General features: G+C 36.6%; 3 protein-coding genes across 9 annotated transcripts; all 3 read right to left on the bottom strand.

The window, feature by feature from the left end:
* Window positions 1–359: 359 nt before the first annotated feature.
* LOC136802578 (uncharacterized) lies at window positions 360–3,988 on the bottom strand. The gene is made up of 3 exons (XM_067059324.1): window positions 2,788–3,988; window positions 1,995–2,142; window positions 360–1,069 (listed from the first exon to the last, which is right to left on the bottom strand). The coding sequence occupies exons 1-3, from the start codon at window positions 3,725–3,727 to the stop codon at window positions 658–660; spliced, it is 1,500 nt and encodes a 499-aa protein (XP_066915425.1). The 5' UTR covers window positions 3,728–3,988; the 3' UTR covers window positions 360–657.
* Window positions 3,989–6,234: 2,246 nt separating this feature from the next.
* Window positions 6,235–19,139, bottom strand: LOC136802579 (calmodulin-4-like). 7 transcript variants are annotated; one of them, XM_067059328.1, is made up of 5 exons: window positions 18,907–19,139; window positions 9,827–9,860; window positions 8,919–9,062; window positions 7,093–7,335; window positions 6,235–6,386 (listed from the first exon to the last, which is right to left on the bottom strand). In XM_067059328.1, the coding sequence occupies exons 1-5, from the start codon at window positions 18,919–18,921 to the stop codon at window positions 6,364–6,366; spliced, it is 459 nt and encodes a 152-aa protein (XP_066915429.1). In that variant the 5' UTR covers window positions 18,922–19,139; the 3' UTR covers window positions 6,235–6,363. The 7 variants fall into 7 exon arrangements, with proteins under 7 accessions (XP_066915429.1, XP_066915428.1, XP_066915427.1 ...); XM_067059327.1 differs by lacking the exon at window positions 18,907–19,139 and adding an exon at window positions 17,835–17,973; XM_067059326.1 differs by lacking the exon at window positions 18,907–19,139 and adding an exon at window positions 16,181–16,288.
* Window positions 19,140–20,159: 1,020 nt separating this feature from the next.
* LOC136802581 (prostamide/prostaglandin F synthase-like) lies at window positions 20,160–24,447 on the bottom strand. Its single transcript, XM_067059332.1, has 5 exons — window positions 24,153–24,447; window positions 23,569–23,620; window positions 23,257–23,320; window positions 22,414–22,579; window positions 20,160–21,008 (listed from the first exon to the last, which is right to left on the bottom strand). The coding sequence occupies exons 1-5, from the start codon at window positions 24,412–24,414 to the stop codon at window positions 20,947–20,949; spliced, it is 606 nt and encodes a 201-aa protein (XP_066915433.1). The 5' UTR covers window positions 24,415–24,447; the 3' UTR covers window positions 20,160–20,946.
* Between the last annotated feature and the right edge of the window lie 422 nt (window positions 24,448–24,869).

Consider the following 24,869-nt stretch of genomic DNA (forward strand, 5'->3'; position numbering starts at 1 on the left):
ATACACGATTTCTTCTTACATACAATGTTCACCTATGGCTAAATCTTCATGATGCACCGACAAGCACGGAGACTTAGAAAATTTTTTGAAACTTTTCAATACTTTACCCCGGTTCGAACCTACATGTTTCCGATTACGAAACACGTAGTCTATACCACTGGGCCACGACGGCTGCTACTTTTCCGAAATTCAAGGTTATTTATAGAGTGACATATATAGTATATACGGGTGAACAGACCTCACGAGTTAGGCTAACTGTTATGATCGCTATTCCTCCAGGAAGACCCCACACACGGGTGCACCACCGGGAGGGTGCACATCCGTCTGGGTGCATGTTAGGGATGAGCAGGGATGCTGCCTATCCCTAACAAAACGCTGCGCTCGCCTGTGCGCTTACGCGCACAATATTTTGCCCGCGCATACCCGCGCGGTGTACTTGCAAGGCCGGTGCATCATGAAGATTTAGCCATCGGTCAATGTTTTTATTTCCACCATTTTTCACAATTTTTTTGCAATTGAAATTCTGTGAGTCTGAGAATGAGAAGCCTTAGAATGTTCTTAACTTGTTCTTGATATCTACTTTCACCATCGAAGCTTTTAAAAAAACGTTTACTTCATCCTTATCAATTTTGATTTTAACAAAAAGATATATCAGTGCTAATAGTTGGCGAGTGAACAACATTTGATTTTGTATCGTAGTTGGCTTCCCTGAGCCGGATAACGAGTCAATCGAAAAGATGATATGATTGAACCTGTAGGACATGTGACATCCTGTCCAGTAAGCATCTGTAAATTTGTCTGTGTTCCAGGTGAAGGGAGTTGTGTAAGTGATGTATCCAGATTTGAGCATTGAAGTTGATTTTGGTTTTGCATATGGCAGCAATTAAAATTGTACCAACTTTGCCTCCCACTTCTCCGATACTGGTGGCTCAACATAAAATCGTTACTATCACAAGAGACACGTAATCGATCAAGAAAGATTATTTTCCCATTTGCATTATCTTGCGTTGGATTGGACTTTGAGTAAACGATACATTGGCTCGGTATTTCAACGCAGTCGTATTCATACCTATAAAAAAATGAATATTAAGAAAACGGAAATATCTTCAAATTAGAATTAGGATTCGTGCATCTGTTACATGCTATTTCTATTCAATTTAAAGGATGAAATGCACAAATCTATGCAGATTTCCATTTGTGAAAAATGTTGAAAAAATTGATTTTTTGTCATCATTCAATTGACTTGGGTATTCATAAGCCCAGACGATCTCAATCGAACGGAATCGACGATCGAACCAATCGAACCAAATCGAACACAATCGACCGATTAAAATTCGATTGTCGAACGCAATCGAATCTCAATCGAACGTCAAAATTCTGGGTAATATTCGATTGGTTCGATTGTTGTTCGACTGGTTCGATCGTCGATTCCGTTCGATTGACATCGTCTGGATAAGCTCTTTTCTATTGCTGTTGCTTTTACAAAACTTAAAGTCTACATTCGCAAAATAGTGCTTAACCATAAAGATTCGATTACTGCAATGTAAAAAATGTCATGTACTAAAAACACGAATCCTATAAAATAGGCTAATTCAGAGCTTATGTAACAGATGCATGAATTCTATGAAATAGTTACCCCGGGGTCCACTTAAAGCTATTTTTATAGACTGGATGCCACGATTAAGTGGATCGGTAGTATATGGTAATATGCTTTTGTTTAGGCGGACTGTAAAACAGTGTGCCAGATTTAAGTTTTTTTTGAAGGGTAAAAATAGGATGAAGCAATGTTTTTATTTGAAAGACCTCAATCCTTTAATAAATTGGTTAATCATGTTTGTTTCCCATTCTTAATCATATTTTTCCCCTAAGTAGTTTTTTTTGGATTTTTAGTGTTTTTCTTTCTTTGTCAAATGCTTCTAGTCTACTTCACTGGACTCAGCGTCATCAAAAATTGCAAAGATCAGCAAGAAGTTATGAAAAAGGTTAATGCTCACCGCAATTGGCCATGGTCATTCTCTTGAAGGCGGAATCCAACCAAAGCTTTGTCAGTCGGACATTTCACATTGTGGTAAATTAAAGAATGTGTCTTTCCATGATTTGGACTGAAACGGGTGAAATGTGTTGTGATAATGTGGACACTCGCTAAAAATTAGAAAATAAAGGACACCATAGAAGCTTATATTTTCAACCCTTGCAGCAGTAGCATTTGACTAAACCAGGGGGGGGCACTCGATTTCTAAACGACGGCATGTGCCGCCAAAAGTATACTCTTACAGTGCATTTCGAGGGTCCCGAAAAACCTACCCTTAAGGGTGGCTCATCCCGTGGGTCGGACCATATGAGTGCCCCCCCCACCCCGGGTCAAATGACTTACACTTGTCTTAAATCCCGGAGGGTACCTAGACAAATGGTGAGGAGTCCCACTAAGGGAAAAAATTTAATTTCAGTCCACCGACAAATAGTTACGAAAAAGGTACATCTTTACTACACATTTTTTCTTTTATAAGGACAATGAGGTTCCAAAATCGCCAAAAATAAGAGCAATTTAAGAACAATATGCTGAGCCTTCAAGTCCTGAATTTCAAGAATTTAGAGGCGTCAAAGTAGTAAAAATTGGGTAAAAGCCTAAAATACCTCAATTACAACCAATCAGAATAGGACAAGAACAATTTAAGGCTCAAATTGCTAGAAAAATAAGAACAACCAAGCCTCAGCAAAATTTTATTGGTTCTTATAAAAAAAAAGTTTATCAAAAAAAAGTTAGTAATCAGTTGAAAGATTGCTTACGAAATGTCAGTGGTAGGGTGGTTGTGGGTGTTGTGGTGGTGAGTATTGTTGCGATGGCGGGCGTTGTTGAAGGGCTTTCCGTTATTGTAGTTGTTGAATCTGGTATTGTCGTAGTAGGCGTCGCTGCAGTGGGCGTCAGTGCCGTTGTTGTCGCTTTCTCTTGATCTACTGCTACTGTGCTAACTATGGGCGTTGACGATGATCTTGCAGCGATGGCTGACGTGGTTGAAGAGCTTTCCGTTGATATTGTTGTAGAATCTGGCATTGTCTTAGCAAACGTTGCTGTAGTCAAAGAGCTCGTTGCAGTGGGTGTCAGTTTTGATGTTGTCGTTATCTCTTGACTTGCTGCTGTCGTTGTAGCTAACGACGTTGACGATGATCTTGTAGCGATGGCTGACGTGGTTGTAGAGCTTTTCGTTGATATTGTTGTAGAATCTGGCATTATTGTAGCAAACGTTGCTGTAGTCAAATAGCTTGTCGTAGTGGGTGTCAGTTTCGTTGTTGTCGTTATCTCTCGACTTGCTGATGTCGTTGTAACTAACGACGTTAACAATGCTGCCGTAGTCACAGGTGAAGCGTTTTGAATTGTGGAATCTGGTTGATCGATACCACCATTTAAAATTTTGCTATAGCCCGTATACTTTGTTTTGAAACAGGCTTTGTTTGTACAAATACATTTCTTTTGACCATTATCTGAATTTCTTATAAAAGCATTTGTTGTTTTGGTTCTTCCACATATTAAGAGACATTCTATTATAGAGTAAACTATAATTTTAGTTTTATATGGTAAGGTACAAATTTCATTTTGAGCTGACTCAAAGTTATCCTTCTTTTGATAGAATATACTTTGTTGTGTTGTTTCACAGGCTTGTACACGATTTACTTGAATTGCAAACGTAAATAGCAAAATAAACATCTGAAACATACTTGAAACCATCATTGTAAAGATCTTTATTCCTGTAAAATCTATCCAATTTACGTACCAGCTTTCAACTTATCCACGATTTCTGCTCTATCTCTGTTTGATATCAAAATGTTTTTTTTTTCATATTCCAAATCAGAAAATATGTCGAATGAAAAAGGTTTGGAAATTCATCATACCGCCCCACTAAATCTTCACTATGTCAATTTTATATGCAACTTTAAGATGTTTCACTTAACAGCAGTGCTGTTAGATTATTTTTAAAGCCGAAATTTTTGTATGTAGGTTTTTGTACCCCAGGATTTCGTACACGTACTTTGAAAAATATATACTAAGGAAATAAAATAAAATGAATAATTGAAACTTGAAACTGCTTTCATCTATGATTCTCATTGTATGAAATTTTTTTAGAAATAAGCAAGTACTAAAATTTTGTGATGACGAAATTAGAATGATAATCATGCTGTGAATAGCTTGACATTTAACTTCATTTATCGTTTATTGTTAAATTCTCGATATGGTTTGCCTCCATTTTACCCTTTCGCAAACCTACCCAGTGGCGACCTGACAGGAAGTGCAGGGTGTGCAGTGCACCACCCAGAAAGATCTGATAGGAGCGTAAAAAGAGCTGTTTAAGGGGGCGCAAAAATGAGACTTCGCCTTAAAGTTATATATACGACACCCTAAATGCAAAATATAAGGCGTCTCACAAGCATAATATCGGGCACCCCAATGAGATGTATCAGTAAATGGTGCCGTAATGACGGCTACAAACTCCGGTAATTGTAATTTTTGAATAGCGAATCATTATGCAAACATCTTTATCGAGGTCAGCCTTTCTTTATATATTTAACATAGAATTTAAAAGAGTATATCCTAGTAAGTGCGAGCGTAGAACGCAAACCAAATCGGGAAATCGAACCGGAAAGATTGGGAAATTGAACCCGACTATCGTGATTAATCGGATTTACACACAATTACAAATTAAAAACACTGATTTTACGAAACTCTGATTTTTGAGTTGAGTTTTGGATAGTGACATTGATGTGCCTGGTTATTCAACTTGTAGGTTAGACCGCACACTTCACGGTGGACGGAACTCTCACCCATTATTCAAATAATTTGAATGTGAAACGAAATGGGTGCCTTTCATGTAAAGTTCACGAGTCATTGTGGGTTGAACTGAAATTCAAAAAATCGAAACCCATCGTCATCTGCTCTCTATATCGTCCACCATGTTCAAAGGCGATAAAAGACACGGGTAGATACACCCAGTATCTCTCCTCGTGTTTTGAAAACCTCCCTAAGGGTTCAGAAGTCTTTATTCTTGGAGACTTCAATGTTGATATGTCTAAGAAAAACAACCTTTCATCTTTGATATCTGAACTCTGTAAATCTAAAGTTTTAACAGAGCATGTCTCCTCCACCACCCGAGTGACAGAATATTCCTCCACTATGATAGATCTTGCTATCTCAAAAAACAACCTTGCCGAGGATTGCTCAGTAGTATATATTGGAATCAGTGACCACTCTTTAGTCTTTTTAAGATGAGAGGAGACAAAGGTTAATAGACAACCTAAAACAATCAAAACAATTAAAAAATTTTCCTTGAGGACCTTGGCAATCTTGATTGGATGGATATGATGAATACTCCGAGTGTAGATGAAGCAACTATTTTCAACTCGATCGTAATGCCTAAATTGTCGAGAGAAGGATTAGACATGATCTCTGAGAGAGACTACCTTAAAGAAGTTGCTGCTCGATCTGAGAGGGGCTCTATCGAGTGGAAACGATATACCAAAAAGCGAAATTCAAGACTTAATGACCACTTAAAAAAAGACTACTACCAACTCTACAAAACTTGGTACCCGGTAGTAAAGTCAAACAAATGTTACTCCCCATAGTTTAAACCATGATAACGAAGAGATAACTGACCAGAATGAGATAGCTAGTATCTTCAATAAATTCTTTGCCACAGTAAGATCTAAACTTTGGTACAGATTATTCAAGATGACTGCAAATTAGTTCGAGTTATAGAAAGATAATAATAGAAGTTCACATTGGCGAGAGTCCATCGTACTTTTGAAATAGCATTTACACGTTTTCATTTTCTCGGAATATATATATCATTATGGGATCATTGTAAAAGTTGTAATTTATTAGGGGCGCCAAATTCGTAGCTTGCACCACCAATAAAATAAAGCCAGGTCGCTACTGAGTCTACCCCTCTCTCTAGAAGGGTTCCAAAATGGTTTCTGCAAATTCGGACCAAAATCTGTTTACTCTCTATTGTCCTAAAAACGTCAATTTATTTCCTTAAGTAATCAATTTTCGATTAGAGCTTGGACATATCCGTTACCTCGCAAAACTAATACCATCGACCCCTAAGCTCTGGTTTAGTCGGCCCACTTTTAGCCCTGCCTATTCTAATTGCTAGAGTTGGCATAAAGTGGGCTAAAAGTGGGCCGACTAAACCAGAGCTAAGGAATAGGGTGTCATTAAAAAACATTAAACGCGTTCCAGAGTAGAAGCTTGGAAGTTAAAGACTTTCTTTTATTGAAACAATTTTAACCACATTTACAAGTAACTATATACAAAAAAGCCATCCCTTTTGGCTTATGAAAATCCAATCCTTCCATCGAACGTTCCAACCTCTAAGCCATGAACTTGCAGAATTCTGAAACAAAAGAAAACAAGATTTATGAGAGGCTTAATTTAAAGAATCCTACATTGGCTAAAAATAGACAAAAAGAACAACATATTTCACAAAATATGACATATTTCGCCGTCCATAACCCAACCCCGACCCGGTTAGTTTGTCCACCCCTAAGTACGAATTTACTCCTCTTTGATTATCACGCAGTTTAACTACATATGTTTAAAGAACGACAAATTACGCATGCGTGTTATAATGCAGGATTCTTTAGAGGTACAAACCATTGACTTATTCTAAGCCCGAGGGGCTAGGCTCAAGACTCCTGGATAGGAAATGAAGTCGTTTATTTCCAATCCAGAACGCCCACGCGTGGTTTTTACACAAACGCTGGATTGAAATTAAGATCTAGATTTCAAAAAATGTAGTCCTCAAAAACAAAGGAACCACTAGATACAATCTGTCGTCATGATTGCGACGCGTTCCAGGCACATTCTGAATGGGAAATAAGTGGCTTCACTTTTTTTTTTGCCTGGGAAAGGTTAGAGATTCTACTCTAACCCTGCAGGCTTTAAACTTAATGAAACAGACTGTAGAAATCAAATATAAATCTTCACAAAATGCTGAAAATCAGAATAATATTTGGTTTAAAAATCAAAAAGTTAAGAACATTTGGATGTTTTTATTAAAAGAAATGTGTAACATGAAAAGAAAACAAATGCTAAGGTACCTTGAAACGTTATCATTCCGTCATTATTCTTATCCATCAAACCCATCACACGTCGTATGCCTTTATCATCCATTACGTGACCGAGTTGTTTTAAAGCGGCCAAACACTCATCTGTTGTCAGGTAACCATCACGGTCACGATCGGCCTCTTGAAAGACGCGTCGTAGCCGATCGCCACTCACATGTTCCCGTTTCTTTGCAATGAAGGCTTCGGCGAACTCATGGAAGCTGATCCTGTAATTTTCTGCAGGTAGATAAGAGAGAACAAGTGGCGTACATTAAACACTATTTTTTTCAGTCCCTTTAACACTTTTGGAAGTTGACATCTTTAGAGACTAGCGAAATAGTCTATTAATTAAACCATGTTAGAGGGCTGTGTGGGGTTTTTGGTAAAATAGGAACTGCGCATGAGAACGGGTTAAAATAGGTGGGTATGAATTGAGAAAGTAGGGAAATTCCCACGAAATCTTCCCAAAAACTATTTGGAAGCGATCTAACTTAAGCCCGATGTTTATCTGGTACTCGATGGAGAAATTTTCTTCCGACACGCTAAAGCTCTGAAGGTCGGGAAAATTTTGGCCCGCTCCTTTAGAGCTTTAGCGTGGGCGGCCGCCAATGCGCCATCGGAATATCAGATAAGCCCGATGTCCACTTTCGTGCGAAGCGCACCTCTCATCGACAGAATTTCCTACTACGCTCACTATTCCCGCATGATATGTTAGCCTGACTGGTGCGTCAGTCTATTTTAGAGAGCAACAGTTGTATATCTTCTATAGAGAGAATATGATTGCAAGGCAGTAGAAGAGGACAACATCTTTGGCAAGGCAGTAGTGTCATCGACCTGTCCTTGTCTTGTGTCTATTTAGAAGATCCCGTCACGATTGCGACGAGACTGACACATGCCAATCCTCCCCGTTTTTTTTATACCATATACAATCATAGCCTATACTAGACGTCACCCGCGTTTTTGTACGCAACTAACGTCTATTCCACTTTGTGACTTTTTCGAATGTTTTGAGCCCAGGTTTTCTAGCCTATACTAGACGTCACCCGCGTTTTTTTACGCAATTAACGTCTATTCCACTTTGCGACTTTTTCGAATGTTTTGAGCCCGGGTTTTCGGGCTCTAAACATTCGATTTTTTGACGTCACTTTAAACTTTTGAAGCCCTTGCAGTAGCAAAATAATCGAATTTGCGTCAAAACACTTGAAAGGCTTCTATTTTTCGAAAATCTTCAAAGTGGAACTCACTAAGAAACGAGATGAAAAATCCCGGTTTTTAGTGAGGTGCTCGCTAAGGTTTTCGGGCTCTAAACATTCGATTTTTTGACGTCACTTATAACTTTCGAAGCTCCTGCAGTATCAAAATAATCGAATTTGCGTCAAAGCACTTGAAAGGCTTTTATTTTTCGAAAATCGGCAAAGTGGAACTTTGATGATGAAAAATCCCGGTTTTTAGTGAGGTGCTCGCTAGTAAAATCATTAAGTGTTCATTATTACAAACTGCGAACGGAGATACGATAATTGTAAAATATTGTGCTATTTTTTCCATTCCCACAGAATTTTCTGGCTAGAAAACAATGGAATTTAAATCCCCAGCCATAAAAAACATGGGAATATCAATCCTTATCGAGTTTTTGACCGTTATTTTTAACCCCACTAGCTGATAGAATCCCACCGGGTCTGTGAGAAGGGGGGTGTAAAAAAGCCCCCTAAAAAGGAATCAATACATAGCTGGCACACAACGTTGTTTCAACGTTAATCTAACGTTGACGTTAACGTTAGATAAACATTGAAACAACGTTGTGTTCCAGCTGGGATACATACTATCAACGTCAGTTTTGGCGAATAAATTTTCAACTTCTTGACGAGTAAGATTCAAACCCATTGTACGTAACATGTTATTGAATTCATTCTTTGATAGTTGACCGTCTCCGTCAACGTCCTGCTGCCAAAAATATTTGCGGTACTCTAAAAATAGAGAAAATAAATGAATTTGTCTACTATCGTATTGAATTTTGATAATAAAGAAAATCTTTGCTACCGTTCTTTTGGAATCATCAATCTAGTGTATGCAATGATCCTTTTAGCGCACTTTAAAAAGGTTTCAAAGCTAGGTCACACCTTTCCCTGGAGGCTAGCAAGTTTAATTTTAAAGGTAATGACTAGGATTTGAATCAAGAAGAGATTGCCATGTTGTCTACGATTTCAGCACCACAAATTAAAGGGTTCTCGGTTTCCCGCTCTAGCCAATGCTCCGTTCAGTTAATAAATATTCCGAACCGGCTAGCAGTGGATGATGTTATAGACTGGCTAAAAGGTCCTTGATTATTGAACTATCCACGTAAAATATATATGTAAAATATTCTATCTACAATGCAGATCATAATATTTGGCAGAATTTCAAAAAAGCAAGTGATTTTTAAGTGCTTTAACTGATGGTGGGAAAGTAGAGTTCTAACTCTGAGTTTTAACATTAGACTTAAGACTTAAGGATCTCATGATCTAAAAGTTTTAAAATGATACAATAAGATTTAGAATATAGCCTGAAAGCCGATAAACCCCTCCCAAATTAAAAAACCCGATGACATAAAGTGGAAGAGCTGAAATTACGGTTTTCACCCGAAATTGAATTTTGAGAAACGACGAATTAAGAAATCAGTATCAAACAGCATTGTAGCCGTATATGAAAATCCTCTCAAACAAAAAACAAAAACTTGGAAACAAAAACCTACCTTCTAATTCTTTCTCCATCAGGCCGTACGGTCTCTAGAAAAAGAAAATAAAGAAGAAAATCATGAAAAGTAAAAAACCCCTCTCTCCGAAAATTTCAAGAATGATTACGACCTTTATACAGCCGAAAAATAGCAGACCTTTTTCGTAGTATACCCGACCGGATAATTCGGCTGTTTCATTTTGCTTCTTATCCTCGAAGAATATTTTTCACAATGAAACACCTTTTTAAAAAATGTATAAAAGGTTAGTTTTGATTAACCTTACCCCAAACATTTTCTTGTCTATTTTGCTCGAGAAAAAGATCGTTTCTCCCTTCCTCGATCAGACTAACAGAAAATATATATATAAAGGTAGCCCAGCCCCTATACCGCAGAATTACGTTGACAATGAAAAAATGAAAGTGGGTACTTATGACGTAAATGGTTTAGAGGCTAGTTCGAAATATGAAAATATGGATTTTTCAGACAGAAAACGTTTAAGCAACATCCATTTGACGCCCATGACGTTAATCTGACGTTAGATGTACGTCGAAATGACGTCGTGTGTTAGGCTGGGAAAAATGAAAATAATTACTGTCATTTTTTCTTCAATTGCTATATATTCCCCCTTCTTTTGACTGAAAAAATACGTCTTGAAAACAAATTTTGGCTTATATTACTTCAAATTTTTATCTATCTCAGACTTGATTCTCATTCAACACCTCATGAAAACTCTCTTTCAAGAAAAAGATCAATTCGTTTACAATATTATTTCCTTTTTTGTAAGAACACAGGCTAAGATTACTTTACTAAGACTTAAACCAGACATTCCAGGAAAGAATCTCTCAAAGTTTAAAGGCTTTGACCTATAGCACAACCAGGTACAACTAATATAGCTTTATCATATCAAGTAAATTTTCCATGTTGTTTGTTTGAGGTTGGGACACATTAAAACGTTATTTCTGTAAGCTTCCTAGAAATCTTCACTAAGAAATCTCAATAAATCCTATTAAATAATTCTTTTAAATATCGTAAAACGTTCTTATATAAAAAAATTTCCAATAACCGACAAGCACTATGGAAAAAGGAAGTTTTCGTATCTCATTCTCATAGGAAACGGAAAAAATCGCAGCAATCTTCGTGAGTAAACTCAAAATACAAAAAGGAAAAACCGTTTTTCTTCTTTTCAAAGTCATTTTTTTCCTCCCTGCCTTTGAGCATACACAGCAGTCTAAAAAATGTTCATCGCCTTTAATGAAAACAGCTCTATAAAATACTCCTACCCATCTAAATGAATGCGGATGTATTCCATGTATTTTCTTCAAAGGAGAATGAAACAACCCTGTGTCACAGACCCGTAACCACTGAAAATTTGGCTAAGATGTTTTGTTCTCGTTGGGAAAAATACCCTATAAGTTCAGCCCATTGGAAAATTGCATTGTTCTCATCTCCATTTGAAAAACAATGGGAAAAATTGCAATCCAAAACTATCCCGAATGGTTTTTTACCTAGGAACAATAGAATTTATATCCCCTTTGGAATTTTGATATAAATTTTCATCCCACTGTGGCAAGAAGTTCCACTGGGGCTGTGAGACAGGGGTGTAATTCTAGGAAATCGCATTTCGACCAGGTTTAGCTAGACAGTCTGAATTGCAGACTCTGCAAAGACGAAGTCAGTAAATTTATATAAGGAGCACAAATTCGTTAGTGGATATCAGCTACCAAGACAACCTTAAGAGACTGACCTGGAGATGTCCCAGAAAAATAAGCCCTTCTTTGCATTTAGACTACTTATTATTACCAACTGCTTGAAAACTGTTGTTGAGTCAGTGAGCTAAAGCTTAGTTTTTATGGACTAGCAAACGTCTGGCTTTACTGAGACACACGAAAGCGTGAATAAAGATAATAAAAAGATAAATTGCTGTGGGAGGGTGGTGTCAAAAGCCCAAGTAATGAGCCCTTTGCAAGCGTAAGCTGCAACGACGTGGTTTACTAGTCTAAGTATATAAAGATCAGAACTGATGTAGATACTAACATAGCTTTAGGTTTTCTGCCACCTGTCACCTGCTGGCTTGTCTAAAGATACGTACAGTAGAGTCTCCATATTTCGAGCCTCTACAAGTCGAATTTCTCCTTAACTCGAATAAGTTCTCTAGCCCCTTCAGTTAACAATGCGTCATTAAACTTTACTTCATAACTCCAAAATTTCTTCAACTCTAACTGAGTACGTAGTGGGTACACGGATTAGGAAAAGCCTACCTATAAACCCTCTAACAAATAAGTAACTCTAACAAATTTGAGTTCCCCGTGCTTGTTCGAATTATAGAAATTCAACTGTACCATCATTAATTTTTTCATTCTCGCCTCAAGGTTGAAGAAAATAAGAAAGCCTCTCTCCTACTGCGAAAATGACACTGCAAAAAAACTTATAAGTGTGGTGTAGCAAATTATGAGTATCTGATATCTATGCAGTTCCTTTTATATATGATTTCAAGATTCTTATCAAGATGTGGTTACCATGGCTCAACAATACAAAATGACCCAGAATTGAAAGATCCATATATTTTCTCAGATACAAAATAAAGCCATCACAGAGCACCAAAGAGGCCGTGATCATAAATTACAGGTTAATAAAAAAAAAAACAATCTGACAAAAAATGTTATGCCAATTTTATGCATCACTAACATGGCAACCTTTTAATGACGCCTAGCAATGGATATTATCAAAAAATTAATCGCAAATCAACCTACCTTTGACTCTATTCAAATTTCCCAACAAGGAATATACCAAGGATTGTGAATCAGGGAATAGGAATAAACCAAAAAATATTAAAAAAAACTCTAACAACAACACTTAATCAATCTCAAACTGATATATACTACAACGTAGCAAAAATGAAAAACAAAAATTATAAACTTTATATTTCAAAGCAACAAAAACCCTAATTAAAGTATAAGTAAAACAACAAAAGTCTAATTAAAGTATACTATAAAAACAACAAGACCAATTAATCCGTAATGGAAATCTATTAGGGTATTAACTTTTGCATCCGAAATGCAGGCGTCCGGTCAAAACAAAACGTTTGCCCCGCTCGACATTTCTAAGAGCATTCAACATTTTTTGAGCCTTATGATGTTCCTAACTTTTTGAGTCTTGAACCTAAAAATGTTCTTAACATGTTCTTAATTTCACCATTTTTGAGTATTTCTTTAAAAAATTCGATGTTCTAGAGTTCGCAAAGCCTTAAAATGTTTTTAACCTGTCCTGAATATTTTGGCCTTCGAAGCCTTATGTTCTTATATAGTTTATTCTTATAGAAATGCTTAGGGTTCAAGAATTACTTTGCGGGGCACATATAATTCTTATTGATTGCACTTAAGCTTCATTCATACAGAGAAGGATTAACACACCTATTGACTTCAATGGAGTGTGGTATGAGGTAGGCCGTGAATAATCATTTAATCCAACCTTCTTAATTAGCATTCAATAAATGTTAATATGCCAAATGTTTTCTTTATCTATGTCCAAAGGAGAATATGATAACCTGGGAACTGCTAATTTAGTCATTACCATTGATTTCAAAGCCCCGAAATGGCTAGAATTGAAACTCTAAGGTGGAAAATGAATTCACGCGTAACCAACCAGGTTAAAAACCCATTGCCATATTTCAAAAACATGTCGCTTAAAAAACGAAAAAAGGGGGTGCATTTAATCCGTCATTTATATTTTTATCAAAAAGCTCGTAAGGCTTGAAGAGAATTGTTGGCAGGCAACTAGCAAAAAAATACAATAATTTGGGTTGTTATAATGCATACTCTCAGGTGCCTAATAAACGGGGGGTTGTAAATAATACCTCTAAATACCCCAAATTAGGTAATTTCAGACTAAGAACCTGGCTTTTTAAAGTACAATAAGGGATTCTTATTTTGACAGCTGAGAAAATTTTCAAATGTAATAAACGGGGAGGGGGGTTCTAATAAGGTCCGAGGGCCGTTTATTAGGCACCTGAGAGTACGGTTATAACACACAAAGCACATTTCTGATAGATCTGAATTCGAAAGTGAGGCCAGGGTATGGCTACTCTTGCTGCTGGCTATTCTTCTCACGAAAGAGATAGCATAAGTAAGAAACTTGTTGTTGGACTACTGCACGATTTACTGCAGTATGATTAATGGAAGGATTATTGAAAAATTATTAACATGAATTTATTTTCTCATGTCTTATCTCCATCATCTCAAACCTCAAACACCGATCAAGAATGGGATATTAGCCGAAAGTGAAGTTGGTTCTGAGCTATGACGTGTTGAGGAGGCTCCCCAGACGGGGGGAGGCATTCATAAGGTCCAACCCACGGCATGTGTCGCCCTTAAGGGAAGGTTTTTCGAGACCCTGGAAATGCACTGTAAGGGTGTACTTTTGATCGAATGTATTACAATCGCCTTCTATTAGCTGTAAATGTGGCACAAATATTTAGGCTTCACTTTTTCTTGCTTGAGAATAAGGTTTAAGATTCCTTTCTAACTGCTTTGACGCTTTAAACTCAACGCCTTGGATTCCATTGTCCATCCGATGGCGTCTATGGGTTCAGGATTGTTTAATAAATCAGGAAAATTAACATAATATAATAATAATAATAATGTTTTACAGATTTCCAGGCCACCGTGCATGCACATGGGCCTCTATAAATCGCTCATACATTGGTTTGGTTTATTACAAAGGTTACTAAACCGATCTTGTTTTACAAAATATCTTTTTTAAATATAATCCTCCTTGAGGACTTCCTCGCACTCTCCATTTGTAATCGCTCTGCGGCATTGCTCGATTTCTCTCGTTTGCTTTACTTCTCCATTCTTTTACTTGGTCTCTTCCATTATTGTTAAATCGTCTGTGATGCTCATGTTGGCGTACTTGTCGTACTGCTTCAATTCCCTTAAGTTTCTCATAAATTTGTATTTTACATGCCCGCCATTAAATACAACTTTGATTGGTCGTGTACGATTTGATTCTTTACCAATACGGGAGACGTAAGTTGGCTCTGTGTTTATTTTAACGTCGTTTAGGAGTTCGTTTACGAAATCATTTTCATCTCTATTGCCATTCTCTTCCACTCCATGGATGATGATGTTAGCTTCCATTGATTGCTTTCTCTGTTCTTCCATTTGTTCTTCGACCTTTTCGCTGCGAAGTATTTGTTTCATGCTGGATATATTTAACTCGTCATTGGTTTTCGTGATTTCGGCAAAACTTTTCTTTGAATTTGTTTTCGTTTTGTTATCTGTAGGTTTCGCATTCATTGTATCTTCGATTTTAGTGGTAAGTTTAGTTTCCAGCGCTAAAAATTGAGCTTGAATTGTATCGGCAACATGGTTCCTTTCTTTAACGTATCCCTGACATCTAGCTTGTAATTCTTTAACCGCAACATTCAACTTCCTTTCATTCTCGTTTTTCACCTTGATAATATTTTCGCACGCTTCAATTTCTTTACGGCTATGTGTGCAGCTTTTGATTTTCTCTGATTGGTCCAAGATTTTTCGGTGTAGCTCTTGATCGATGGAACAGCAATTTATGCATTGGTATTTTCGATAGCCTTTATTTAGGAACATTTGTATTTGGTAAGATGGTAGTCCTGTGCATGCATAATGCAGTGTTCGTTGACATTTATGACATTCTAATCTCATTTTGTCGTCATCTTTTATGCAATTTTGTTCTGTACATCGATTTGCAACATTTTCGATTTCATCTCTTGTTGAAATTCTGCTAGGCGATACCGTTTTTTGTTGAAATTTGGTCGTTTTTTTCATGTTTTTGTATTTTATTAAAAATTCTCCATTTAAAAAAAAATGAAGAGCGCGACTGATCTGTTCTGACGTCAAATAACAAAGTACTCAAAGGTCCCCGTTCTTATCATAGGCGCTGCAGGATACCCTGCAAAATTTATGAGGGAGTGCAGACGTTTATGACATATAATAAAGACAATAATCACAGTGTCGTAAAAACCGCTCTCATCCATAAATTTTGCAGGGTATCTTGCTACGCCTATGCTTATTAGGACCCGCTGTTAATTTCTTTTGGAAAATATTTTCAGCTATCAAAGGCTGAATTGCTATCAATAGCCTGGTTGTAGCTTATAAGTACCTTATCATTGTGGGTTTTTTAGTAGCGTAGACAGGAGGGGCGCAAAACCTGTGTAGGAGAGCAGATTTTTATGACATTGTAATTATCTTTTTACATTATGAAAAGATAATTACAGTGTCATAAAAATCTGCTCTTCTACACAAATTTTGCGCCCCTCCTGTCTACGTTACTGTTTTTGGAGATACAAATTCGGACCCCACCTATTCGGGACCTTAGAGTATGAGTGGCATATCTTACATTTTGTTGGACTTGAGTATTTGACATCTTTAAGTAAAAACAAAAAAACAACACTAAGATTCCGTCTCTTTACAAGTCCAAAACTCAAAATACCTTCAACTTTTCCTTATCATTAAGAAAATTTTATCTTTCACATTAAGCTGCCTTTCTCGAAACGAAATTGCCATGGTAAGTATAATGACCTTAATTGGTCGCAATTCGCTCAGTCAACTTTTAACGAGCTTTGCGTAAGGGAAATATCTCTTTTTAAATCCCTTCCTCAGACGTGATGCTATTAATCAATGAGTCATTATTCTTGATAGACATACTTAGGTATGTGGTGGGACTTATAATGGAGCCGATAGGAGTTTTTAGTTGAAACACACGTTATCATCACAAACTCCTATTGGCTCCGTTATAAGTGCCACCACAAACTCCTATCGGCTCCATTATAAGTGCCACCACAAAGTAACTATACCGTCATTTTGCATAAAATATTTTCCCGTACTAAAACTCCACTTCCACTTTTCTATAGAAAAAAGTCCAGGACTCCGGGTAGTTGAAAAGTGAGCTTCGGAAAGTTTCACAATATATTCCATAACTTTAGAAAAAAACCCTTTCCAATCTCACGTCGGTGCATGCCGGAAAAGTCCCTGAAAATTAAGGAGAATCTTAGTGCAGGAAGTGAAATTAAACGACAGTACGTATTAGATTTTAAAAGATTTCAGTCTTTTTAACTCCGGTGGAAAAAGAATTTACACATATCTACAATCGGTCGTGGAATAGAACTGTTTGTAATCGATCAATGTTTATTGACAAGTCACTGTTCTTGATTAATGATATTCATGGCGTAATGACGTAATGTTTCATACGGAAGCATCCAGAGAAAACCGGGTATGTGCAACTAATTTGAAATTAAACAATAGAAAACTAGAAGAGAACTCCTGGGCTATTTTGGGTGCTTCCTTATACAACATTACGTCATGAATATCATGAATACATTCTGAAAAAAGACTTTGCTAGTCGATGCGTACTATTTTTTTCTGTAATCTACCTCCACTGAATAACTTTTGGAAGGTCCCCCACCAGGGGAAAAGAAAGTTCCCATGATTCGAATTTCTCAGAATTCCGGAGAGGTATGTTTTAAAGCTGCCAAGACTTTGTACAAGGATGACATTTTTCGTTTTGGAGAAAAATTTGGAGCTCACTAACTTGCCCATTGGGTAACAGAATTTTCGGGCCTCAAACACTGTAGGAACCAAAATCATAAAAGTTAAAAGAAAACCCAGAAAGCTATATTACCAGATAATATGTCATTGGCCGTATTAAACACCCCCTTCTCACAGACTCATTGGGACCCCCTCCCACTGGAAAAATTGGACAAAATAACGTCACCAGTGGAAAATTATACTCAATTTTTGTCCCCACTGAAAATAATCAGATAAACAAATCCTCACTGCAAAATATTGTGGTATTTCTTCCATCCCCAGTGAATTTTCTGACTTGAAAACAATGGAATTCATCAAATCCCCAGCCATGAAATAACATAGGAATATCAATCCCCTCGAGTTTCGGTCCGTTATTTTGGCTCAAAAAACCCGGGTCTGTAAGAAGTGGGTGTTATTAAAGAACAGCTTAGCTGGTTAAAGTAGTGAAATGTTTTTAAAAGACTTACATATTCTTCACGAGCCATGTCCAAAAATTATAGTTGATCCTCAACTAGCCCCTCAATTCCACAAAAGTCTGAACAACAGTTACAAAATCTCCTACTACTAAGTTTCCCTTCTGTCTCAAGCTTTTATAACGTAAATCCATATCGCTCAGATCAAAACAAAGTAGAAACTTTTACACGATATTTTTTCATGAAAAATGTATATAAAGACACTTGACATTTACCTAAGAAAAATAAACAACTTTTTGATGACGTCTGATATACAAACTTTAGCGTGTTACGTGAGTAATCCCTAACCATAAGTTTGATTAAAATCTTTAAGTAAAGAAAGGTTAAATATCTATCTAAACCACAACCGTCACATTCTCCTTAAAGCTATACTTTGAGACAACACCACTTTTGAATACAAATTTCCAAAAATAATTGACATTGAATATTTAAATTTTTTATACTAGGGAAACCAAAAGTTATCAGACTGTCTTTGTGCAAAATTTCAAGTTGTATTTCATAGTGATGTTTCAGATATGAAAGGATTTTTAATGCCATTCCTCAATAAAAATCTTAAAATCCCTTCGCATTTCAGAAAGTTCTTATAATTAACACTATATCCCCTCACTTGAAATATTCTCTTTTTTCAACCAATCAGAAAAGTTTTTTATTTAGTTTTGATTGTTTCGAAGTATTGCTTTGAGAACAATCTCCCTTTAAGACACAATCCTGCCCCACTGGAGAATTTGGCCAAAATTCCATCCCCGTGGGAAAAATATCCTAACATTTCAACGCCACTGCAAAATTGACTTTGATTTCATCCCCATTTGAAATTCAGTGAAGAAATCGCAATTCAAACACATCTCAACTGGATTCTTTTGAGTTGAGGATCCCGATTGGGATTGGAATAGAACTTATCACCCCAACTGTATCAAAAAGCTCCATCGAGACTGTGAGACAGGGTAAGATTTTGGTGTTTTAAAAAAATTCACTGCAGAATCATTGCTCAAATTTGATGTAATGATTAAGTTGGGAGCAATTGAAACAATAAACGTATTAAAAAGCAAAAGTGGAGGTGATAACATACCCATTTATCTGTCATTCTGTAAAATCAAATTTCGATTTCTGGTATTTCCACTGAACTATCGATCAACTTCCAAAAACCTATGGTATGATAAAAAACAAAGTTGTTTTCCAACTACTGTGATTTTCTTCGATTCAAAGAATTGAGTATTGTGCCATTTCATTGAGTATTAACATTTGTTATTGCTGCATTTTTCAACTTCCGTCTTTGCTCTGTTTGAAGAGTTCAATGGTGAAGCTGTAGAATTCTGTGTTTTCTTTTTGAAGCATTTTTTTTCGTCTAGAATCTGGAAATGAAAAATGAAGGTCTGAACAAAAGTAAATATTGAAGAAGAGCTAATCAAAGAATACATTTTAAAGAGAAAATACGGTCCGGATCAAAATCTTCAGAGGAAAAAGTAAACTTTCATGAACTACACGCTATCTTATAAGAACACCAGCCTCAGAACAAAAGAAACAATAGAAATTTAAGAACAATCTCAGGCTAACCCAAAATTTACTTGCTATCTCAATATCTTTCCAACAAGACAAAGTGTCATTATTTTCACATCAAAAGCCATACACGGGTATTAGCTCTGTTTTTGTTCTGTGTAATTTGCACAAAATTTTTCTGAGTAAACAATAAACTTTCTGGTTGGATGCTTATTTGTGCACCTGGTGGGGGAGGGGCACTCGATTCAAAAACGACCGTACGGCCAAACATTAGGCCTTTGAAATCGGACCCTTAGAGTGCAGATAAGATTAAGCAAAATTTGAGTAAATTTTGGCGAAAAATGCACCTGACGGTGCAATTTCTTGAAAAATTTTTTGATCATTTTCAGACAAAATATGGTCAGATTTTGCAAATTTAACACCTTTAGGGTGCAGTATTTTTCATCTTTGCTGATTTCGACCCTTACAGTGCACTTTGGGAAGCTTGTAAAAAGGACCCTTAAGGGTCGCACGTACTGTAGGTCATTTACCTTGAGTGTCCACCCCTTCACTCGGGTTTGTGCAGTTTATTATCAACCTCAGAGTTTACTTGATATTTTTCGAAGAATAGATCTTATCGGAGTTTTTGATTTTTCTAAAAAACGATGCATTGTGGGATTGTTTCGGGAGTATTACAATAGAATTCCATCAAGGAATTCCTAAGAGATTTCTATTGTAACACAGCCGAAACAATCCCACAATGCATCGCTTTTTTAGAAAAATCAAAAATTCCGATACAATCTATTCGAAGCCCGTTTATTGTAAATAATTATCACGCCAAAAAAATTCTTGTCTCAATAAATATTTTCGTATAAAGTGAAAACTATTGTTCTTCACAAATTTTCCTTTGTTAAAAATTATAAATTTATCAGTTTAAAAAGTTTCTAAAAAAATTTAGATTGGCCTAAATAAACGTCATACAACAAAGTGGGTGAAAATTGAGAAAAATTCTAGTGACTACTGTAACCTAAAAAATATCCATTTACCTCTGCTAGACCTATCGCAATTATACAATTTCTATATTTCATTATATTATTTACAATATTTCAATCGATCAAATTAATTCAATAAAATTAAAAAACTCCCCTAAAAAGGCTGGTTGTGAATTTATGTGAAACATTTAGTGCAAAATGAAAGTAAGATAGAGGATGATTTCATAAGGATAACTGGGAATTTTCTAGTTAAAAAGATATTCCTTACAATAACAAACCTTCTAGTCATCTTTTCACATACCCTCAAAACCTATTATTCCTGCAAATTTGTTGTTATCGTCATAATTTTTCAATTTTTATTAAACCGTTGCTATGATAAATATGACATGCACATTTCAATGTCTTCCAGCGGGCCCAACAGTTGATTGGTCGCAAAATGATTTTACGTCACTTAGCTCTACTTTAGACGGCCGACTTTCTGTCCTGCCTATCTAATTGTTATTGGGCAAAGCATTGACTTTAGCAGCAGACTTTCTGCCCACTTTAATTCACAAATAGAATAGGCAGGGCAAAAAGTGGGCCGTCTAAACTAGAGCTTACAACCAATCAGCTATTTGTATTGTCAGAAGACAACCAGGAATTTACAAACGGCAAGCATTTTCATCGCATACTGGTTCAGGTTTCTTTGGTTGATCTTCAGTATCTGAAATATTTGGAAAGAAAAGTATGAAGGTAGCAGTGAGTAAGTTTAAGCGAGGGCGGCTAGATGGCTCCCTTCTCCTTGGCTTCCTACCCAAAGATGAGGGGGCGCCACTCCTTTCCCTGGATTTCTCCACTTCCCCTTGAACCGTCTCTTGAGTTGCTGAGTATCAAGACGAGAGGCAACATCCGAACCCACAATCCTGTTTACAGTAAGGGAAGGGAGTCGGAAAATAAACAATATGGATCTCGATGCTCGCAAACATGTAAAAAGATTGTTAGACCAGGTCCACAGGCTACGGTGCCACGTATTTTTGGAAATATCTTTGATGGTCGGAAATACCCTCGCGTAATGGTCAGTAATATCATAGGATGGGCGGAAATATCTTTTGATGGTCGGACATATCTAATTTTTTTCAAAATCGTGGGAAAATCGATAGTCGGAAATATCCCGAGCTTCTTTAATGCTTTGGCAGCTTGTTTTGCTCTGAAACGTAATGTGAAGCCATACTATTGGTCAATTTAAAGTTTTACTCTGAAACGTAATTCTCAACTTCAGTTGAGCTAGAATCTCAGAATGTTTGTGAGTTCGTCCACAAACTTTGGGGCAGCGTAGAGAGCGGAATAATTGGTTTACGAAGCTAAAATTTGGCACACGCCCTCCTTATGTTAAAACTTAGGGGTAGTTTTTTCATTTTTTCGCGAGTTATTCCCATTTTACCCGGATTTTGCGCTTATTTAACGTCATAAAAGTCAAAATAATTGACGTCAAAAAATATTTTTAAATTTTTTTTTTACATTCATTGACGTAAAAATGAATTTATTGACGTCAAATATATCATTTTTTTAACTTTTCAAGTGTCAATGCCTTAAAATTTTCTACTTGAATTTTTGCAATTTAGATATTTCATTCCGACTTTGGTTTATTCCTAAAATTGCCTACGACTGAGCCTTCTCTAATCCTGCTAAGTATCCATCTGGGTTTACAGTCGAGCCTTCCCTTTCCTGTGAACGATCGCCACGTAGGCTTATCAAGTTTACAATCTAGCCCTGCCTTATTCCGAGTAACCATCACTTTTGGTTTACAATTTTAAGCCTTCCCTAGGGTTTACGACTTAGCCTTCTCTTATTCCAATCACCATTCACCACGGGTTTACAATTGGCCTTCTCTTATCCCTAGTACCCATTGCCCTTTTAAAAAAAGTATTTACGATTGGGCCTCACGTATACTGAAGTTGAGCCCAGTGCTTTAGCACGTTACAGTGAAGCCATACTATTGGTCAATTTAAAGTTTTACGTCACTCCTAACGAATAGAATGACTTCTCCTAACGAATAGAATGACTTCCTTTCGTTTCGGCCTGGAACCGTTACGCGTGAACATGGTCTAAATAAATCTAAGAAAACAAACCTGATTTGATTCCAAGGGAATTGAGAATCTCATTAAAAGTTGGATGGTCAGAGAAACGCTGTTGTTTGTGTTCAAAAAGTACTTTTCCATCTTTATTAACAACATACGTGCCACCGTATTGCATTCCATCACCTTTTAAGTCACCTTTGATATTCATGCTGTTCGCCTGGTGAAACGAAAGGAAAGGAAAGGTCATAAGCGACGAGAGCTACAAAGCTTTATCTAACGCAAATTGCTTCAACTCGAACCTCGATAATTCGAATGTCTCCTTAATAATTTGCGTTAGAAAAAACTTTGTAGCTCTCCTCGCCTAGATGGGAGAATTTTGACAAAAGCTCCAGTTCGTTGAGAATAAGACCATTGTTAACCATTTAATAAGCTTGAACTAACTTCTCTTTTTAACCTCGTGAGACTCTCCAACCCTAGAACAGTCTCCATAACTCGAACCGGCAAGGGGAGCGCAAACCTTTTCGAGTTAAGAAAATTTCGAATTATGGAGTAACGTTTATAAGGCACTATTAAAACTGAAAGGACGAGAAATCTTGTTCGAGTTATTCACGAGGTTAAAAAGAGAAATCAGTTCAATCTAATTAAATGGTTAACAATGGTCTTATTCTCAACGAATTGGAGGAGCTTTTGTCAAAATTCTCCCATCTAGGCGAATAGGAGTTTTCTCGTCTTTTCAGTTAACAATGCCTTATAAATCTTATAAATAAGAGACAACACGAAGTGGAAAGTCCGAGAAAAAAAGATCATTGTAAAAAAATACGAGCGGTTTATAGAGACCCATCTGTCTTCACAGTGGCCTGCAAACCTGTAAAGCTTTATTATAAAAAGGCATACCTTGGCAGCACTATCTTTAAAATCCTTGGATATGAGTTGTCCAGGTAGCTTCAGATAGCCACATCTGAAAGAAAAGGGTATAATCATTCAAAACCATTCAAAATAGGAGAATCTAAGCAAAGTCATTCGCATCATCGAAAATTTGTCTCAAAGATCTAAAGGAGAAGAAGGCGGATAAGTTTTTCATTATAATCGTTTTTTTCATTAGACACTTGAATCATCACTAATAACCTCACTAACCAAGTAGTGCGTTCTTGATAATTACACAACCTTCTTCATAAAAAATAACTTAAATTAAAAATGACAACAAACCTTCCAAATCCAAGGGCTTTATAGGTCTTCAATTCTTGATCGATGTAAATTTCTATTAGAAAATATTCACAAATTTTATAGGACTGACTGAATCTTTTAAAATACTCCTGTCTCGGTGACAATTTAGCTGCACCACCAGTCACAATCTTCCCTTGAATGACCCACTTTCCATTCAACTGAACACACCCCTCATCTACTATAAGAGGCCCCACACAATCACGCAATTTTTTTTCTCCCAAATTCACGCATTCACGCAATTTTTTGTAAATTTTCACGCATTCACGCAAGTGAAAAAGCCCATTCACGCATTCACGCAAACCTCTATGGGCTATAAGATTCTAAGACTTTCACATTCAGGTAGGATTATATCGTTGAAGGGTTAACACGAGTTTCAAACATTTTGAACCCCATTGAATGAGATTCATATTTCTTTAAGTCCCGCTACCTTGAGTTTTCAACAAATACTAGGGCAAGTAGACTGGTGTGTTAAGAGGTTGATAGCCCTACAATTTAATGGAGGCCTAGATATTCAAAAGTTCTCGATAAACATTTTTTTCGACTGTATTTAAAACTTGTATACTTACTAGCATCATCTACGAAGTATTTGCCAGCCAGAAAATCTTGTATACCAAGTTCTTCCACGCCGATCAAGACGAGACCAACGCCATGGGCATCTAGCTTAGGTTTTAATTCATTCCCTAGCTGTGATGCCCAGGCTCTACACAACTGTCATCCCCACCGACGGACAAAAGCGATGACCACAGGGTTTTGGGACCATAGCGAGTTTAAAGGGACCAATTGTCCTGAAGTGACATGTTTTATTAAATTATTTATTGCGTTTTCCATTTTTGTCACTAAAATGAGATTTTATATTTTATAGAGATCTTGTTTTATTATTTTCATGCAAAATTGAATATCTTTTCAACGGATTAAGCAATTGAAGTCTGGCTTCAGAGTTGGAATGTTGAGCCTTTCTGAATTTTTTTTTTTTACTTATGACAAAATAATTTTATGTCTTTAAAAGCACAAACTATGTAAAAACATAAGGCTTCTATGACCAATACTTTAGGCGCACAAACTTTCGCGAGGACGAAAAATCGCGAAATTCACGACATTTACTTTCGCGAATTTAATGGAAAAATATTTTTCGCAACCATTAACTTTCGCGAATTAAGACGTAAAATTGAGTATTTTCACATGAAAAAATGGCTTAGAGGGAAGTATACTTCTGGTATTGGCTTGAAACATTTGTCCTTTGACTTATTAGTCTTTTAGCAGGCTAAAAAGTGCCATAAAAGTTA

This window comes from Clytia hemisphaerica, unplaced genomic scaffold, assembly GCF_902728285.1.
Source record: "Clytia hemisphaerica strain Z4C2 unplaced genomic scaffold, Clytia hemisphaerica genome assembly, whole genome shotgun sequence".
Lineage (NCBI taxonomy): Eukaryota > Metazoa > Cnidaria > Hydrozoa > Leptothecata > Clytiidae > Clytia > Clytia hemisphaerica.

What these genes read in the sequence shown, in the direction of transcription:
- LOC136802578 (XM_067059324.1), bottom strand. Translation starts at nt 3,727, where the DNA reads ATGATGGTTTCAAGTATGTTTCAGATGTTTATTTTGCTATTTACGTTT. An exon ending in CACCCTACCACTGACATTTC is followed by an intron (nt 2,143 to 2,787) that starts GTAAGCAATCTT and finishes TCTAATTTTTAG; the next exon opens with CGAGTGTCCACATTATCACA. An exon ending in AATGACCATGGCCAATTGCG is followed by an intron (nt 1,070 to 1,994) that starts GTGAGCATTAAC and finishes ATTTTTTTATAG; the next exon opens with GTATGAATACGACTGCGTTG.
- LOC136802579 (XM_067059325.1), bottom strand. Translation starts at nt 10,006, where the DNA reads ATGAAACAGCCGAATTATCCGGTCGGGTATACTACGAAAAAG. An exon ending in TCGGGTATACTACGAAAAAG is followed by an intron (nt 9,861 to 9,964) that starts GTCTGCTATTTT and finishes TTCTTTTTCTAG; the next exon opens with AGACCGTACGGCCTGATGGA. An exon ending in GATGGAGAAAGAATTAGAAG is followed by an intron (nt 9,063 to 9,826) that starts GTAGGTTTTTGT and finishes CTCTATTTTTAG; the next exon opens with AGTACCGCAAATATTTTTGG.